Below are 20,009 nucleotides of genomic sequence, written 5' to 3'. Positions count from 1 at the left end.
CAGGGTGGTGGAGATCAGAGATCCATCTCCATTGTCTTAGTTTCTCTGACCCCCTGCCCCAGTCCCAAAAGAGACATTTTAAACAACAGAAAGGCTGGGCATGCAGTTAGGAAGCAAAACTACGTGTGGGTTATGTGTCTCCAAAGACTCACGTTACTGATGAGCAACCTCTGTCTTTTCCTGTATTTGACTGTAAGTCCACATGTCTGTTCTAACACTAGTCACTTTAGTCAGTACCCTATAAAAGCACAGTTACCAGGAAGAGGTCTTGGAGGATTTACCGATGTCAACCGTGCTCTACCAAATCCAGCACTTCTGGAGGCATCAATATTTGATGAAGGTTAATGCCAATGTAGGTGGTTTTCCCATAGGTGTCAAGAATAGATGTGCTCTTCGTATAAGCTGCAGTACTGCATGTGCTGTAATAGAGGATGTGCTGATCACTGGGGACAGTCGGTTTAGAAGATAATGCCATCTAGTTTGTTACACAGTTAGCCGTCCTTAGACGGTCATGATTCCTCTGAAGAAAAGATTAACATTCTTGGAGAATGTTAATTAAGTGCTTGGTTCTATGAACATAAAAATACAAGACTTAAGGTGGACAGTAGTTTCTCTGCCTCATCCTATGCAGTTTTGGAAACAAAGCAGGTAAGTGTATTCAAAGTAAACTGTGCTATATCTCAAGGACAGCTTTGGAAAAAAAAATCCAGTAAAGTATGTATCTAGGAAAGACACAGTGGAGTGAGAAAAGCCAGTGATAAGGTCTTGGGTGACATGAGCTCTGAGTGGGAATTACAGCTACCAAAAAAACTGGTTAATGAATAACATAAAGACCAAGCAATGAAGGGGGTTTGGCATTAGGAAAACACCCTAGAAGGCCCTAGGGAGTGTTTCTGAGAAAATGACCCTACAAGATGAGTCCTTGAGAGAGGAGTTAGATCATCATTGTTGCTTCTTCACATTTGGGTCGTAGGACAGGAGGTCTGTAGTCCAGCTTCCTGCTCAAAGCAGGGTCAGCTCTGAGGTCAGACCAGGTTGCTTAGAGCTTTATCCAGTTTGGGTTTAAAATAAAACCTCGAAAGCTGGGGCTTGCACCCGTCTCTCTAAGCGACTTGTTCTAACGCTTGCCTGTCTCCGTGGCAGGCAGGTTTTCCCTTGCATCCAGTCTGAACCACTTTTCTACCAACTTACGTCCGTTGCTTCTCACTCTCCCACTGTGCAGCAGTGCAGAGCCTGGCTCTGATCTACTCGTGACCTCCCTCATGGGCATTGGCACGATGTCCCCTGAAGTCAGGGCATGCGAACTGGAGCCAGAGGTTCATTACAGTGCTGACCCACTTGCTTTGTGCTTCAGTTTCTTTCTCCTTTTCCTTTCTTGGCAACCTCCTAAGGCATTTTGAAGGCCAGTCTGGACAGAAGCTCGAGATGGAGAAGCTAGTATCTTTCAGGCTTCATTGGTATTTAACCGCAGATGAAAGGAGTTTGGGTCAGGGAGTGTGGCCCTGTAATATGCTGGGGGCAAAGTAGAAGAGGCATCAGACAAGCATCTGTTACAGGTGAAAGGCCTGACGCAGAGTCCATTATGTGCTCCAGGAGCAAACATGCACTTGGCTTATTCTAGTTGAAGGAGCACAAATGGACCATTTCCCTTTAAATGACTGGCGGGGGGGGGGGGGGGGGGGGGGGGAGGTGTGTGTGTGTTTCCCTTTTTTTTTTTTTTTTTCTTTTTTTTTTTGGAAGCATCCATGCTCAGGACATGAAGCTGTGTAGGCCTTAGAAACACTGCAAAATAACACGAGGGAAAACCAGCTTTCTGCACCGTGGTGCCTCCATCGATAACGAAGCAGCGAGCCCAGTGTGTTGGTATTACTGTTCAGGCTATGTGTTTCAGATACAAATCCTTGAAGAGAATTAACAAGGAAGGAGTAACTCAAGATTTTTTTTTAAAAAAAACAACAGCCAAACAAAACCCTCCCAAAACACACCACAAAACTCCAATTGATTATGCATCAAAATAAAACTAAAGAAAAAGGCAAGTAGTTGCAATTTAAGACTAGAGCTGACCAGAAGGGAAAGTTTCTTGCATAGGCTGTTGAGAATATCTTCAGAACTAAGGTGACAAGCCTATATATTCTGAATCTGTGGTGGGAAAGGCTAAAAGTTGGAGCCCAAGCAATCCTTTCCCGGTGACCTGTGTACTCACCTGTGACACAGCTGTCCAAATCAACACCGAGTAAATTTGCCACTGGGAGGGGGTGATGGTTTTTCTCTTCTGCAGCGATGCTTACTCTTGTCAACATTTCCTCCTCTGCCTCAGCACGGGCCAGGCTGGAAACCAGCTGACAGACACAGGACTCACAGGGTCGTACTCACGAGTTCATCAGGCCCATGCACTGTATCTACCCCAACGGGCCTCTACATCTGTCGCCCTCTGTAAATACACTTTGTTCATGCCAGGCATCTTTTCTGAAAAAACAGTCTCTTGTGGTGTCACATCAACCACGTTAGTAACTGCTCCAAGTCAACCAAATCCAGATTCAATCACAGCGCTAAATCTTTCAGGTTTGGGAAATCTGCAAAGGGGCAGCTGAATGTTGTGCACCATCTTGAACCCTCACTGGTGTCCCTCCCCTCAAATCAAGTTCTCCTGGATCCTGACCGTTACTTCTGGCAAGGTTCCCCTAAACTGGGGAAGCTTCCCTTCTCCCTTCCGTAGGAGGGCAGATCACAGACTAGATGTAAATATTTCCGCAGGTCAGCCGTAAACACCGTGCCCACCCCCCCAACAGAATCCAACCCATGTCACTTGTGATGCGTTACAAAATGAGAACAAGAGTGCGCATACCATCCACCATGGATCCTCCAGCTGAAGAGCGGACAGGGACCCGCTGCTTAATTACCAGCTTTACCTTTCTGCTACGTAGGAAAGTATGTTTTAAAAGTACTCGTTTTGACTAGTAGCTTTCAAGAGGTACTCCAGGAGCAGAACAGCATAAAAATCTGCATGAAATAAATATTCTTGTGTTCTGAAGTCTGAATCTGTTGTACGAATCTCCTCCAAATATTTCTGGAATCACTATTTGGCATTTCTTCCAGTTGTGAATCCTGACAGATTTGGAAGAGTAAGACAGATACTGGCTGCAACAGCAATGACTTTCTTTTAAAATGAATAGTTCTGTGGTAAAAACAAGCATAAAAACTGGAGTGAAATAAATAAAAAGTTACAGTGTGATCTACTTCCCTCTGAAACTAGTGGTCATTAAGATCATGTTAGATAATACAAGCAAGAGTGCTCTACAAGCAAAATACTTGTTGTATAACCAAAAAAGGGTGGGGAAACCCAACTCCAAATAGAGAACAGCTTGTACATCATTCTAATCAACACGCAAGTCCTAAAAAATTACTCAGATTCACATCTGGAAAACAAATTCACTGGTCTTTGGCCTTTGCTGGCCACGGGCAATGATGGCAAGCAACTAATAACTCATGGCTGCAATATTGCATTTTCTTGGCCGTATCTTTGATTTCTAAATGCCTGCTAGAAATAGCAAAGCATCCTACAAACACAATGTCACTCTTTGGCCATACATGGTGACCATTCTATCAGATCAAACTTCAGTGTCTACTGTTACTTCATGACATTCAGGTTTTCTATACTAGAAAAGACAAACTCAAGATTAAAATAAACAAAGGTTTCAACATATAAGCAGCTGAGACCAAGGCATGAATTGGACAGTAAAGAGGAAGTTAAACTGTAGCTTTTGCGGCAGGTATCGGAACATGCAAGACATCAAAGTTGTTTACCCAGAGGGTAAAATTTTCATCCTTCGATTACCGTTTCCTTAACACAGGCCTGCTTTTTATATCCTCTGCCAGTTCTGAGTGTGTGCATACAAAAATGCAATTTGCAGTCCAAATGCCTTGTTTTTAAAAAAGATTATACCGTAATTGTAAGCATCCTCCCTACAGTATCTCCAAGACTAAGTTTCCAGATACTTCATAAAAGGAGCAAAAAAAAGTACATCTTCCTCAGATTTGCAGAAGAGGTTTTCTGAGAGAGAAAAAACTGCCATCCTCTCTGCAGAGCTGACAAGCCAAATGAACAATTTAAGTCTCATTTGATCTGTAATTGGAACACGCTTTACACAGAACAAGAATCTTAATGCCTAGATAAAAGTTGCATTTTTAGTATTAACAGTGATAAAAAGACTGGTTATAAATTTGTACTGCTTATTGAAGTGAGAATTCGTAAATCGAGCAGCTGTAACAAAGTTAATTCTTACACTGATAAGGAATGAGAAAATGCATTCAGCTAAGCAAAGAAATTTAAAAAGGATTTATCGATGCAAAAACCGCAGTAGCTGATTGTCACACGTGTCCTGACACGTAAATAGAGAAATACTTCAGACATGAGCACCAGAAATAATCCCAGAGAAGTTCAGCCCTGTACAGAGAGCTGGGCAGGTCTTTCAAACTACTGGTCGAATTCTCAGTGCTGGCTGTCCACACCGCGCGTTTCAGCCTCTGGGAAGAAAAAGGGCAGTCTTGCAATACACACCACTTTTGCTTTGCAAAGATAAATAATGACAAAACCCATCTGTTTCTTACAAACATATAAATTATTTTATTTACAAAGCCATGTTACAAAAAAAAAATAATAATAAAGCAAAAAAACCAAAAAATACAATCGCTCACTAGAGAATATCTCCAGGCCTGGTGTTGAACCATGGCAGTATCAATCAGATACGTGTTTGTTCTGTTTTTCCTTTTTTAAACTGTAAGCCATAGAATTTACTATTTACACCTACTTTAGACATTTATTCTGCTTACAATTATCACAAGCATGGAATGAATTCTATCTGATACTGCTAATACATAAAGGTGCAGGACAAAGAATGAAAATACTTAGTGTTACAAAATATGGATTGTAGAAAAGAAATTGGCTGTACAAGTATGGCATTTTTTTTTTCTTAGAATGATTGGACATGCTTTCTTCAAAAGTCTTCTGGAAAAGGTTCTAAAATCTGTAGTAGGAAAGCACAATATAGCAGGTGCAAATTCATTTCTGTGCAACAACAGTTATTTAATATATCCCATGACTGACCAGCTATGCAAAACCCACAGAGTTTTGTTAAAGTGCCATGGGTCAACAGCATAACAAAATATAAGGTGTAAATAGAAAAATTTCTTTTTTTCTTCTTTTTTTTAAAACAATAGTTCACTGAGAATCAGCAATAATAGAATATGCTGTATAAACTATTCTCTACAAAGGTCGATCAGCACTATTTACAATTGTTACATCAATACAAAAGAAGGCATACAAGTTATCCAAGTCGCTTTTTATGGCTGACGGGCCTATGCATTGCGTATGTGGAACAACCAAAGCTTCTGAGCCTCTATTGCTGGAAACAAATCACAAGATTTTCAGGCAAACGGGGAAGAAAAAGAACTACTGAGTGAATGCTACACTAATAATGCATTATAGGCTGGTCCAGTTTGTATCCATTTTTTTTCAAATGTCTACTTCCATTTCACTTTTCAGGCTGAAATTTTTGATACGTATAATTAAATAATGATTCTTTGATGATGAAAGAACACTGTGGGATTTTACTTCATGCTTAACTTTCCTGAAATGCTGTCAGGTGTAAGCCAGTTGAAAAAAAAATTTAAGCAGCATTCAAAGGACAGGCTCCATATTCCAGCTTTCCAATTAAAAGATGCATGGAAAGAGCTAAAGCTTCCTAAAACTACAAAATTGCTCCTTCAGTCATTGATTAGCAGTATTTCTCAGAAGCAACCACTGAATCTCACAACCACTGTTTTCCCTCAACAACTAGAAATAGCAGTTCATTGATTACAGAGGATGACTTTGTTACTGAGATTTTTAAACTCCTGCAGTTTCATAACTCAAAATAAATTAAAAAAATCATAGTACTGCTCCTAAAACTGAACAAGACAAAAATTGTGCAAAAATAACAAAGATATGTACACATTTTTCAGTCTGAAGAAATGTACAATAAAAACATAATTCAAAGAACATTTTAAAAATATAAACATTGCTTAAACTTTCCTAAGTTTCATACTGTTTCTGAAACTATACCGGTCAGTTAGCTCTGAAGTATAGCAAAACATAAATTATTACAAAATTAACACTATAAAAATTTATTTTAAGAATATTTCTAAACTTTTTTCAAAGGGTCTAGCCTTGTTTATAATTGCTTAAACATTTTTAGTCTTAAAATTTGCCTTAAGCCTTCTTTTTTTAAAAAAGAAAGTAGTAATAATCTCCCTATTTGCAGTCTCTCGCCTTTCCCCAAGATGTAAATAAACCAGCATATAAGTGCACTTTTAACACTGTAGAAATAAAAATTAACTCCTCTGTACTACTGTTCCAGTACCTAGTATTGGCTTCCCGATTATAAAATCTATATTTTATTTAAAAAATTATTCAGTAATCCTATAAGAAACACTGTCAGTGCAATTCTATTAATGCAAGCCAATCTGCTCAACTCCTGTCCTTGCAAACCCAAACTGCTTTCTGGAGTTATCAAGTGCTATGATCTTAAGGGTCTAGAAATCCACCGAGATATGGGGATTTTACACGTTGAGCCCGTGATAACATTAATTACAGTTTGGTGCAAAAATCCTCTATGCATTGATTGAAGTATAGATTTCTTAAGAGCCTGATCCTGGAAAAGGCTGAACACTCAGAATTCCCACTGAAATTATTAAATGCTGTAGGTACAGAGCACCAGTCAGGATTAGTCCCTAAAGTTGCAGTGCCCCAGCTGTTTGCAAGTTACTAAGAAATGCACTCAATTTTTATCCATAGGACAAGCTTAAACACAGAATTACTGTAATTTTTAGTTAATGAAAAAATTTGGAGATCCTTGAAATAAATTCAAATCATGATCTGGATTCTTTTTTTTTATTTTTATTTTTTTTGGAATGTCCTCTGTGTTCTGGTAAGGAAACAAAGGGAGCATTGCAACGCTAACAGCTTTAAAAAGGCATGAAACATAACCAAGCAGAACACACAGATCAGTGGCAAATACAAGTGAAAAACTAAACAAATCACTATTACAGTTTTCTGTAAATTTAATTCTGTTTAAAACCACAAATTCATAAAAGGTTAAATCCATCTGCAGGACATAGAAAAGAAAAACCCTGTGGAGTAGGGCTGCTGAGAGCTAGAGATTATAGGCTGGTTCCTTTTCCTTGTTATGGAAGAGTCCTTATTCTACCAGTCCGGTTTGATGTCTTCTAAAAGAGAAACCAGAGCCAGGTTCAAAATCACAAAATGTCTTTCAGTATATAATAGTTTAATAACATCTGCATCTGACAGAACTCAAAGCCAGAATGTATTTCAAGTCCCTGAACTAAATTCCCTCCCTGTTTACTGATTACATTAGACCTTTAAGAGAAGGAACTGCTTTCAATAAACATCGTACTTCCTTTTGGGACCGTCTGATTTTAGTGAGCTTTGGTGAATCTTATGTTCATTAACTTGGGGTATCATTACAAACAAGGAGCAGCAATTAGACGACAACTCTGAAGAATCGTTTCCTCTACACAGCATGTTTTCATGCACAAGGAATCCCCACACAGCATACACGTTGTCACCTTCCCTTAATAAAATGATCTAGTTACTCAGTATTTAAAAACCACCGCATACTGAGGTCTTGAAGTGTTAACACATTCAGGCACCTAAAAGCACTATGAAGACAAAAACACTTGATTAGTTATAAACCTAGAACAAGGATAAAATCTGGAGAAAACAAGCTTTTAATACATCATTTGTATTAACAGGCACAAATAATCTGACTGTAAAACTACGATTCCATTAATGTTTGTTAACAAACATGTAGGTTTTGTAAAGAAAAGTGATGTATTTTTTATTAAAGCTACGACAGTTGGAAAAACAGGCATGCTTTTATGTATACAAGCCCCCATTCAGGTCTCAAATAGATGCAGCAACATTCAAATGAAACATGAATTGAGAACAATTTGTCTGAGTTTACCCTGACTTGAGTTGAACGCGCTGGGAGGGAACAGCCAGGCCCTGCAGTGGTCCTGGCGGTGGGGCGGCCGCCCAGGGGAGCGCCCAGCAGTGCAGTGTACTTCCCCAAATGTAGGAGTGACCGAAAGAAGCTACTTGTGTGAAATCCAAACCGCCACAGCCCACCTGTATCTCCCAAGTCCATAATGAGAAACAGCCGTTTCCCAGTGGCAGGTGGCTGTCACAGCACTGCTGCGTGTCCCCTCAGCTCCAAGTGGCCACCTTCAGAGGGTGAGCGGGCAGCTCGCCGCCTCCGGAGGGCTGCACACAGGTGAGCCCAGGTTCCCACCAGACTGGGTTTTCAGCCTACCACGCTTCCCAAACGCCTTCTCACCCAGTCACTCAGCCCCGTGTGCAGTTCAGGACCTTTCTCCCTTCTCTTGAGAGACGGCCACCCCCTTCTAACAACTTCTCTGCGCCAGCAGATGACCCCGACGGGTTGCCTGGCCGGGTAGCACGGCGGAGGCCATCAGTAACTGCTCCACATGCACATTTAGCTTGATGGCTGCAATTCTGCTTCAAACTGCATTGTTAAAAGTCTGTTGTCCTGACTTGTATTCATGAAAACTTGCCTGATTTTTCCAACTATAAACCCCAGAATACAGCTGAGATTGTCTCTGCCTACAGACCTGGTTTTGCCTGGACTCCCTGATTATCACGGTTATAACACCACTAACATTAAGAACAAGAGAGCTCAGCCTCCCCCAGTAGTAGCTTTACTGACACAGCATATATTTGCAGATCCACTTATTGTTACCTGATTAATAACACCTTCATAAAGAAATATTATAGCACAGTTTAAGACTAAAATTTCTTTAGAGACTATTCAGTTGCTAGACTGGAGATGAAAGCTGTCAACAAAGCAGCTCAGAATTATTTTGACAGTGACAAACATCTATTAGATAGGTAATCATTATTCATGGTTCCAAATACTAAAATTCTGTGTTAAGAGTTTTTAAAAAAGTTTTTATTTCAGTTTTCTTTTGTATTTGTATTCTGGGCTCTCTATTCAACTACCAAACTAACAGAAACATATTTTTAACAATAAAGAGTTTGTGGGGCTTAAAACAAACACTTCTACTTTTGATAAAAACTTTGGGAACAAGCAGCTGAAAAGCTCAGCGATAGCCTCTGTTTACATAAGGCTGCCACAAAATCAATGCTTTGTACTGTTAGGTTTTCCCCATGGGATCTAGGCAACAGATCCTAACAAGCTCTGTCCCTTGAGTAGTGTGTATTTTATACTAACACAGGCGCAAGAGGTTAAAGCAAGAAGTCTTGCACTTCAGAACAGCTTTATCCCATGTTTGTTACTGGCAGCTGGATGACAGTGTCTCACACAGGAAAATGCCAGTCCCTAGAGGTATGAAGAAACTTTCCACTTTATTCCCTTCAGAGTAGTTCTTCCCTACATATACTGCATTGCATTCAGCGCCACGAGAAAAAAAAAATTACTGTTTGGCAGTTCATCTCAAGATGTGAGTGATTCAGAATATTTTTAATGGGGATACAGTTGTGAGTTATCATTACTACAATCATTACTATTTTTTTTGCTGTGTCTACACAGCAGACACTAAGCCACACAGCCATCTGAAATAACTACTTCTGTATAATTTACACACAATACATAACAGAATTCTAAAATACTGACTGGTTGTACAGAAAAATCCTCTGAATTTTTTGTTTGCTTGTGGCTGTTACACCTTGCTGAGGTGGGAAACCTTTTCACACCAAGGATCTCGACAATGAATTCTTGATAAACTACTCAACTTGGAGAGTCAAACAGTAGGGGCCATATTAAAAAACACAGACTAGCCCCTCAGTCTTCCAGACAGATGGGGGCTGGATCACAGGTCAAGCACCTGTCCTCACAAAAAAGCTGAGTTACAGTATTTATTATAATTATACAATTATTATTAGTCTGTGTGATGGATATCCCACCCCTGTATGGCGGGAGTGATAAGGATTTCTCGCAGTCTTAAGAAGAACTCAGATTACGCTTAGCTTAGTTATGCTTTCAGATTAGTTTCTCTAAATATTCAAGTGCCCTGTCTTCTCTGTCCTGTTTCTGTCCTCCCTTTGCTGCTTTCACTTCTGGTCTATTTTTAAATGCTGTCCTTCCTATGCCAGGCTGGGGACTCTGCTGTGCCATCTCGCTCAGCAGGACAAGTTAGATAGAAAAACCAGATCAGCTTAGCTGGATCCTCTGCAGACAGTTCCCGCTGCTGCTGAGTTTGTACGACCAAAGCAACAGCCAGTGGCCAACATAAGCTAACCTGAGGTGTATTACAGGTGGTGAAAAACCAGTAAAAGCTTTTTATTCATAAATCTCAGATGGGAAAATAGCTGGAAAAAGAATTAGGTGAGAGGAGAAATCTAGTATTAGTTCACTGAAAGACACCTTCTCTAAAGAATTGTATTAATAAAGAAATTGTGTTTTAAGGTTTTACAGTATAATATCTTTCAAAACCACTTACAGACTACTTAAGTACACTTTTTTAAAAGCAACTTACTTGTCTGTTGTGTACTGGATTTGATGTACTCGAAGGACTGGATTGTGACAAAGCTACACTGCTATTTTTTCCAATCTGAAAGACATTAATTGAGCAGTATTGAGAGGCATATTTGTCAGTTGAACACAGATGCTGGTAATGGCCTTCCCTTTCCTGTGTAAAGTCACACTAATTGCTTTGCATTTGGAACAGGTATTTTGCTATTGCAAAAAATACACTTCGGATAGAATTGTAATTAGGTCTTGGAGCCTGTATACTTTAAACTAACGCTTAAAAGGCACACAGATAGTATGAGAGGTCAGAAAACAATGTAAGGAACAGTTACTGAGAGAACAGAGATTGTAAACCCCCACCCCTCTAGACTGAAATGCTAGTTCCTCTGGTTACTGCAGTGACTCAGAACAGCTAGTCAGCAACTGAGAGAGCACAGAGCGCTCAAGGTCACAGTCTCCTCCCCAGGGGACCTTCCCACTCCTGGGGAGTTTAAAGCAAGTGGCCAAGCACCATAGCATGCCCCGAGTTACCCATTTTCTTTCATGTAGAGTCTTCATTTATTTTTGCTCAATAAAGCAAGTGTTAACCAGAAGACTCAAACTCCAGGTTTAAAATTGCAATTGTTTCCACTTACTGCATCAGCAAATTTGTTTGGGAATGAGTGCAAATTGATAGTACACCTATATGCATTTTAAAAGTACTTAGTTAAAATATTGCAATATTTAATCGTCGTATTTTCAGTGCCTGAGAGATTACAGCACTCTGCAAGGGCAGTCTGTCTTCGGGTCTTCTACAATGACCCATAAACATAGCGTAGATGCTTGTTGCGATAGAAAAGGGGAGACAGCTGTTGAGTCAAGAGTAGTTCCTCAGGGGTTACAAGGGTAATAAAAATTAACCATGGACACCTGCCTGCAAATGGCAGATGACTGGAGTTTGAATAGTTATTCACAAGGTCAACGAACTTCAAGTAATGTCAGCTTTAATCATGTGATGGAGAGGAAGCAAGGACCTGTCTTCTAAACAGTGAGAAATGCAGCTGCAAGTTCCTTACTGAATAGGTGGGACTGTGACATTGGCTGGCAGGGTTTTCACCAACATGGGTTTTCTCCTTCCCTTCTGCAACATTTTTTGTTATTTTGCCATTTCACATGTATAGTGAAAGGTAGCCTTTGTCTCCCTCTCCATATCTGCCCTTTTTCACACAGTGACTGCTTGAAACAGTGCTCTCGGCGCACATTCTATCCAGAAGAAATGTTTAAAGTTGTTGTTTACAGCCAGTTCTGAGGGCAGCCCCCATGGTGCGCAAGGACTAAAAGGATCAGCCTCTGCCCATCCTGTTCCCTTTAGCTTGTTTTGCATGCCACAGCTGTTCTCTCAGTAGCAACGTGCTTTCCTTCAGTATACAAATCTTGACTAAAGATACACAATCTTGTAAAACCTTTCCTAGCTACTCAGAACACCATGACACACCTGCACATCTGTCTTCCCTACATCCACCATTCTAACACTCATAAAACCCTTCCGTAATAAAATACATGTCCATCTTCTAAGTGGAAAAACAGCTACTAGGAAATCGACTTGCTGAGATCCTAGAATCTTGAGAGGGAACACGGCACTTCTTTGGGCTTTCATTCACTCAGCGCTCCTGCAGCTACCAGACTGCCTCTCTACGTAAGACAAAGCAAGGAGCAACACAGCTTGCGGCACTGTGGTCGGCTTTGAGCTGCTTTACCACCCTGGCTTCATTCAGACCTGGAAAGGCAGCGCGCCAGGACAGAAGGGTAATTCAGACAGACCAAACAGTTGCAGCACTCAGTGAAAAAGTGAAAATAAGAAAGACTGATTTCCAGTTGTGTTGGGTCTTTAATGATGGCAACGCCGTATCAAAAGGATCACAAGGACTGGGGTGAGGCCAAGACCCGAATCTTCCCCCCCTCCCCCCCGACTTTAAAAAATAAAGTGTACTTCAAAACCCAATGGTTAACACTTTCAGTTACTATCTGCAGGCCAGACTTTAATTAAAATAGAAAAAAAACCCACAATAAACCCCCCTCAGCCTATCACCAGTCACTTGACTTTTTTTTCTATGTTCCTAGTCTCTTAATTTGCCCTATTACATCAGGGAACAGGAGCAAGATTTTAAGTAATACTGATTTTGTTTTGTGTGGAATTTTTACCGCGATTGCATTTCTAGAACACAGCAAGTCAAAACAGCACAGCTTAAAAGTGATTTCAAGTGTTGTATTCTCCAGAGCTTTAATATTCACATGTAGAGTACGTAATATTATTTGACCCATATGCTTAAGTGGGTACAAATTTCATGTATTTATAGCACAAATAAGCAGTAGGAAACGTCTGTTTTGTATTGCATACAATTCAGTATCCTTGTCACAGAGACAACTGGCTCCCAGCCAGACATCTGAAATACAATCAACTCCACTTTACCTCCTATTTTTGATTACTAGTGTAGCTCCAAAGACCAGCAGTATAAAAGGAAAGTGTGACCAACTTTTACATATATACACACACATATATGCATGTATACATGTATATGTATACGCACTTGTACATGTGTATAAAAACATTATGTTTAAAAATCAGGATATCATTATACTCTTTACATATATTTAATCTTTTACTTACGGAAAAAAATACTAGCGTGAATTACATATTTACAAATAATCAGAAAAGACCTCTGATTGATTCTTTGTGATTTATTTACTTCTATTACTGTGCAACATGCTTAAATACATCACAAACTGGAATAAGGATGTCCCACAGGAGCAGATCTAATCACTACGGGAACTGAAATCTGAACTCAGAACCTCCTGCGTCTATCTGTAAGACTTCCTCAGACTGCACTAGCTACAGATAGTCTGTGTTCTGTGAAAGGATGATACAGTCCATTTCCTACTACCAATGTTTGTACTGACGTACCAATTTGTACTTACTACTTCTTCCCATTTGAGATCATGTATCTTAGGCCAATTTAATCTTTTTTTGGCACATACATATTTAAAAAATCAGATGTATGACAGAATGAAGAATTTACAGTATCCTCCACTGATTTCAGTGACTTAAAGATTAGCTGGGATTGCAGGACACATTTAAAAGGCTTAAAACAGAAAGAATGTGCCACTACCCATTTTTCAAAGCCAAACAAGTCATCTCAGTTGCACCTCTGCTGGAAGAAGGAAAGAGAATATACACCTGCTAAGCCACTCTTTGAAACCTTCATTCTGTCTACTATACCAGTTTTAGAATTCATTTATTCTTTTCTTCCACTCCCATTTCTGTCTGCTATTACATACGGATTGCCTTGCCCAAGATCTTACCCTCTCCATTCCAGATCTATTTGATGTGCAATATCTTTAGGAAATGAGAGTTTCACAAACAAACAAAAAAAATTCCTAAGCTACCTTCTCCGGATTTTCTAAGGTATTCTATTTTCTATGGTTTTGTCTTCCAGGCTACAGGGCCAAGCTTTGTTTTCTGTGCACTGCACAGCACTGGACAAGGCAGCAGAATGGAACAGTAGATCATTATAAAGACCATATTGGCAGTTTCCCCACCAAATTCTACTTCACATACACTTTTTTCCTTATATAGCATCACTGAAAGGGAAGTCAAAGCTCTGTTGCTAGTGACAATGAAATGAAGAGTGTGTAACCTCGTCTGTTGCACTGACTTCAATATTCTGAACACATTCACAGTAAAGAAGACAACGAAATGTCCACTAAAGGTCATCTGGTTGAGATCTTAATTTCTTAATTTTTTCAGTTTCAAACAGGAAACAGCATCTGAGGTCAGGCATCTCAGACTCTCTCCAGAGGAAGGGTAGATGTAAGTGTTTTGCATAAAAGAGAAATCAGGGGACTTGCATAATACTAAGAAATGAATCAGCAACAAGTTTGGGAAAAGAAACAAACAGAAATGCTGACTCTTATCTTCCTGTTTTAATGACACAATTTATTTCAGAGAGATGAGAATTAAGATAAAAAATTAATTGCTAAAAATTATTTATCCATTCTGGGCAGTAAATTTTACTTTCAGAGATACAAATGGCTACTGTATTAATCGAATAAAAAAATATCATAAAAATATTTTAAGAAAGTAGAGATATATATAACTATCAAAACATCTTTCTATGCTTGGTACAAAACAAATACAGATATGTTTCTGTATTAGACTAGAAAGTAAGTTGTGTGAAGTAAAACCATCTGAAGCAAACATAGCATTTTCCTTCCAGAACGCATGAAATATTTCAAGTAAGTCAGACATGACCTGCAAAAAAATAACTGGAAGAGTCCCTTACCTGCCGAGAGATGGAGCTGCTTGTAGGATCTGGCACCGCAGAAATAAGGTTGGCAGTGCTCTTTCTATGAACACTATTCATACCAGGCATTTTAGTGATTTTACAGGCTTTGCTACTAGAACTAGAGTTTTTACGCTTTTTTCCTTCTGATTTGTCAAAAGAAAGGGGTAGAGAAGACACTGCATTATGTGCTCCCAGGGAATGGTCCCCTGAGTGGTGCACAAGAGAAGATACAGACAGATTAGAAGAGTCAATACTGCTTACTACCATGCTCATATGTTTCACTGAGTCTGTTGAACTACTGGATAATGAAGTCCGTCCTGAGGGCTCCGATTTGGCACTGAGTGGGCTTGTTCCGTTATTTGTATTGTGCACAGACATACTGTTATAGGAAGATGTAGCCTGATAGGAGTTCAAAGTTGAACTGGGATTCAGGACACAGTTCTTTTTGTGGGACCCTGAAAATGAAGATGAGGAAGATGTCTGTAAAGATAATGAGGACGACGAGGACGACGACTGCGGCTTTTTCTTTTTGTTACTTGACGACTCATCACTCCGAGATGACAGGTCTTTCACTTTTGAGGATTTGCTGGTTTTTGTTTTGGATGGCTTGTGGGATGGGGAAGGGATGACTGCTGGCACTGGTGACACAGCTGATGGCGCCTTAAAAGTTGAGTCCATGATACTTAGACTTGCAGCCACATGAGGAAAAGCTGTAGTGTGCGACATAATGGAATTCGTATCTGACGTTGTCACAAAGGCTGCATTTGATAACATGGCTGATGTCATTATGTAAGAAGAAGAAGTGATTCTTGAACTGATAGGTGTTGAAGGAATATACACCCCACTGGGGTTGCTGAAAGGCTGTAAGACTGATGCTGGAAAAGGAGTGGAGACATGTGCTGCTGGAGAAGGCATGGGACTATCTGCTGCAGGAGGAATTTTCCTAAATAAATAATAAAAAAAAAAACAAACAGAAAGAAAAAAAGAAAAAAGAAGAAAAAAAGAGAAAAGAAAAAAGAAGAAAAAAGAGAAAAGAAGAGATTCAGATACATAAAAAAATCCATCCAAACAATGCAGATAGGAAACAATTTCTGGGAAGGACCAACTTATTAAAGGCGGCAAATCTTGTTCATTCTAATTTTGAGTCCTATTCTACCAATCACATGTATTTTAATATTCACCGTTCAAAATCAGCTCTGCATTCTACAACAGCTTAAAAATGCTTTTACTTGTGATTTTTTTCCCTCTTTTTAAACTTGCAATTCCGTTATGAGGTTCTTTGGGATTTAATACAACAAAATGCAAACCACATGTGTTTTAATATTGCAAAGATTCAGGAAAGCTGGATTACGAAGTGTATTTTCCTAAGAATTAATTTTGAAATGAGGCACATTAAATCCGTGAAGGCAGCAGAGACCCAACAGAAGATGATTAGGTAAAGACTTTTGCAGCATAATTTTCCCTATAAACTTCTGTTATGGCACACAAGCCCTAAACTGTGTAACTCTGTTAAACCAGAACTGAGCTCCGTTTCAGCACAAGTGCCCCATGTAGCAATTAAGTGCAGTGTTACAGTTTAATCACTTTCTTACAAATTTAATTTCCATTTTTCCTCTCCTATTTTACCAATTAAAAAAAGCAAATAAAATGCCTGATGGTGGGAATCTATAAATACTCCAGTCACCATGTTTCATTCATTGCATATGTTTTGCTTGAAAGTTCAAGTTGCGGGACAGTTTCAATATCAACCTAAAGTCACAGGTTAGACTTGATGAGGGCAGTAAATGAGCCTGTTTGGGGAGCTGTGAAGCACTTAATCACTGAGCTTGAAGAGGAAAGGAGGAAAGCTCATCCTTTTCCAAATGCAGTGCTATTCCCAACAGCTCACTTGAGAGCTGCTTAGAAGCGATTAACTAAGTGATTAATTTCACTGATACTGAAAATTTGACAAAAAAATTAAACTATTTTATAAGCTTTATAACTAGTTGAATACTATTCTGAGAATAAAATCTAATAATATTACCTGTGAAATTAGTAGAATGTATTCAAGCTCCTTCCTATTCAGCCATCTTCTATTATTTTATCTAGTGCAGTGTTAACAAAGAACCAGAATTCTATGATGTCTCTTGGAAAATTATCATGTGAGCTTTTCTCATTATTTAGACTAAAAGTTAATTCACAGTTTAATCCTATTTCTCTTTGTTAAGAAGCTGCACATCACCATAACACTGCCCTTGTTATCCTCATTATTGACATCTTTTCAGTTTTTAAAGGCCTACTCTTGCCCTCAAAGAAGTATGATAAAAGAGCAGCACCAGGTGTGCTGTTTTATCGTAAATCAAATCCGAATTACAAGTGTTCTCTTCCGGTATTCCTCCTATGGAGACTGTCAGACAGAACACTGTTTATGGCACAATTACATAAGGGATTACATACAGTCCATGCTGCCAGAAATGAGGAAGTCCTACTGCCTGCGACTCGCTGCACAAAGAGGCTTATTAGATCCATTCCTTGGTTTATTTTTAAAGAGGTGCAAATAACTCTTAAACACCTTTGTGAAGTACTTTGAGAAACAGGGATGAAAAGTACTTTGTAAATGTTACTATCATGCTCAAAACATGGCCTTGCATCCCTGTACCTCTAGCCACAGCTACAGAGCTGCACTAGCACCAGTTATAAAGTAACAGCTTTACGCATACCACTGCTTGGAGAAGATGGGAAAAGATCAGTCCAGAGGAGGGTTGAGGACAATAGAAGAATACAACAGGGGTTAAGCACTGTGAGCTTCCTGTGTTATACAGACAAGTAAGTATGGATGGAATTCATTAAAATATTAGAGATTACACCAACAGCTAGAATTTGGGAAAACATTTACAACTGGATTTAGTGGGAGCAGGACGAGGCCTGTTCATTTCTTGTATCATATAACTACTATAGAGGGGTTTTTTTGGTTTTCATGATAGTAGTGGTACTAGTGACACATTTTCTCAGGTGCCCAAGTATCTTTTCTCCTGACAAACAAAGCCCATAGATAACATGTTTTAATCTTCCTATTTAAGGAAACCAAATTACAGTTTTATTTGTGGAAGGTGACAGGCACTAGTTAACAGCCAAATTTACAAAGCAGAAGAGAGGAACCCCTCGCAGATCAAGTGTGATCTGTCTCTAAACAGACATGAAACTGACCCTTTTATGGCAAACCCAACCACTTCCAAACTATGTCTCCCAGCACAGTAGCACTGTTATCAAGTTACCAGGTTAGTCAGACAAGCCAAGCTTTAGTGTTTCAAAAATATATTTAAATAAAAATCAAACCTTGTTTATCTAATGGCTGGCATCCAATGAATATAACACAATCCTGATAATAAACAGTGACATGAAACACTGCACTTTAGTGTCGTTACATTGGAAGAAGAATGCATATCCTGTAGCAGAATACTCCCCAAAAAATCAATCCTATCTGCACATGCCATGAGCTTTTCAAATATTTTTTTTTAAATCAGAAAGAAGTAGCATCTTTTTTAGAAGTGCAGTCTATTTTAATGTATCTGTGCAGCCAAAACCTATAGTGCTTGGAACCTGCATACGTGATACAGAGGTGCTTCAACAGTGAGTAATAATCATCAGAATTTTAAGACCCCAAAGCCAGTAAGGGTGCTATGGACTAAAAAACTATCATATTCCATCTTAGGCACAGGCAAATGTGTACTGAGTTCCTTATCTTACAACACATGCGTCTTACAGAGCGAAGTCTGAATGGGTGATACGAGTATAAAAACCTAGGCAAAATCTAACCTGTGTTATAAAATAATATGATATCAAAACATATCTCCAAACTCAGAAAGCTCTGAGCTTTAATGCTTTTAAGTAATGCTAACAGAACTACGGAATTATTCCTCCCAGATCAGAAGGGCTAAAAAAAGTCCTAAATCTGGCAGAAATTTACATCACAATAGGAGATCGTTCTGTTGTGCTGTATATTCCTTAACAGAAAAGAGAAAATTTGTACTCATATTAGTGCTATGCCTTAATACAGAGGTACTTACAAACGCTTCCCTTGGAGTGTTTTATTTAGAAGTTTTACAGAACTAAAAATGCTAAACTGCCCACCAAGTGTAAAAATACCACTTACTTCCACATCTGTGAGTTCAAGTGTTTTTCTACCATGGAGTTTAGTGCGAATCGAAAATGGTCCCATCTTCTGTCAAAAACATAGTAGCCTCTTCCCATTAAGCGACTGCCATATGAACAAAACTGAAAAGAAAGGATATTTCAATGTTCTTTATAAAAAAATGATATGTTATAAAATAATTATCATTTATAGATCAAGGAACACCTTTGTAATTTGTATCATGCATATAAAAGGTGTTTTTCACTATCTGCAGCATAAATACTTTTTGCATGATATATTAAATATGTGCATAATGTTTAGGTTAGTGTGAAGTATACTTCATACTTCACTAACAAGTCAGTTTACTATCAGGCACCAATGTGTGCCAGGGAAAGAACATAAATGCTGAGGTACTGTTAAGGAAGTGGTTCTGGCTAATAATACTCTTATTGCCTCAGAAAGACAGTTACACCATTCTGTGCACATTAAATCTTGTAATACTGTAACAGGAATAAAACTAACTGAAGAGGAAAAAGGTGCAATGGGAGCATTCTTTAGTATCTTATTTAATAAACAAACAAACCAGTGATGTTTCAGTAAAAAAATTAATTATCATCCATGGCACTTGTGCTATAACAGAACACTGGATACACTCTTCACGGTGTATGAAAAGCATCTAGAGGAATAGTAAGTATTTTGAGAATTCTGCGGAGCTCAGGAGTATTTGCGCTGCTTCCTCTGGAGAACTTCCTGCAAAGTCCTACTACACTGCAATGGTGTGATCAAGAATCTACCCTTTCTTGGGCTCAAGCCTTACTGATCGCACGTTACATAGAAAACTGCTGCAACACCTATTTGTGGGAGAGAAACCTGTTATAAATCACCCTCAGAAAACAAGACAACTCTCCATTGTGCAGGGAGAAAGTCACAAATCCTGACGGAGGGCAGAAGCTACCAATGCAGCAGGAAAGCATCCTTTTAAAATACTTTTCAGCTTAATGGACAGTGAGA

General features: G+C 39.1%; 1 protein-coding gene across 9 annotated transcripts in view; it reads right to left on the bottom strand.

Annotated features, from left to right (window-relative positions):
* Nucleotides 1-4,600: 4,600 nt before the first annotated feature.
* ATXN7L1 (ataxin 7 like 1) overlaps nt 4,601-20,009 on the bottom strand; it is a 114,586-nt gene continuing 99,177 nt past the window's right edge. For 8 of the 9 annotated variants that reach the window (XM_055807470.1, XM_055807472.1, XM_027795356.2 and 5 more), the window contains 4 exons: nt 19,020-19,141; nt 14,885-15,830; nt 10,573-10,647; nt 4,601-7,263 (listed from right to left, as the gene is read on the bottom strand). In XM_055807470.1, coding sequence (XP_055663445.1) covers nt 7,222-7,263; nt 10,573-10,647; nt 14,885-15,830; nt 19,020-19,141 — 1,185 coding nt within the window. In that variant the 3' untranslated portion in view covers nt 4,601-7,221. Of the gene's footprint in view, nt 7,717-10,572; nt 10,648-14,884; nt 15,831-19,019; nt 19,142-20,009 lie in introns of all 9 variants that reach the window. The other variant, XM_055807471.1, reaches the window with a different exon arrangement.

Source organism: Falco peregrinus, chromosome 6 (assembly GCF_023634155.1).
Source record: "Falco peregrinus isolate bFalPer1 chromosome 6, bFalPer1.pri, whole genome shotgun sequence".
Taxonomy (NCBI): Eukaryota; Metazoa; Chordata; class Aves; order Falconiformes; family Falconidae; genus Falco; species Falco peregrinus.
This window is presented reverse-complemented; position numbering and strand designations above follow the sequence as displayed.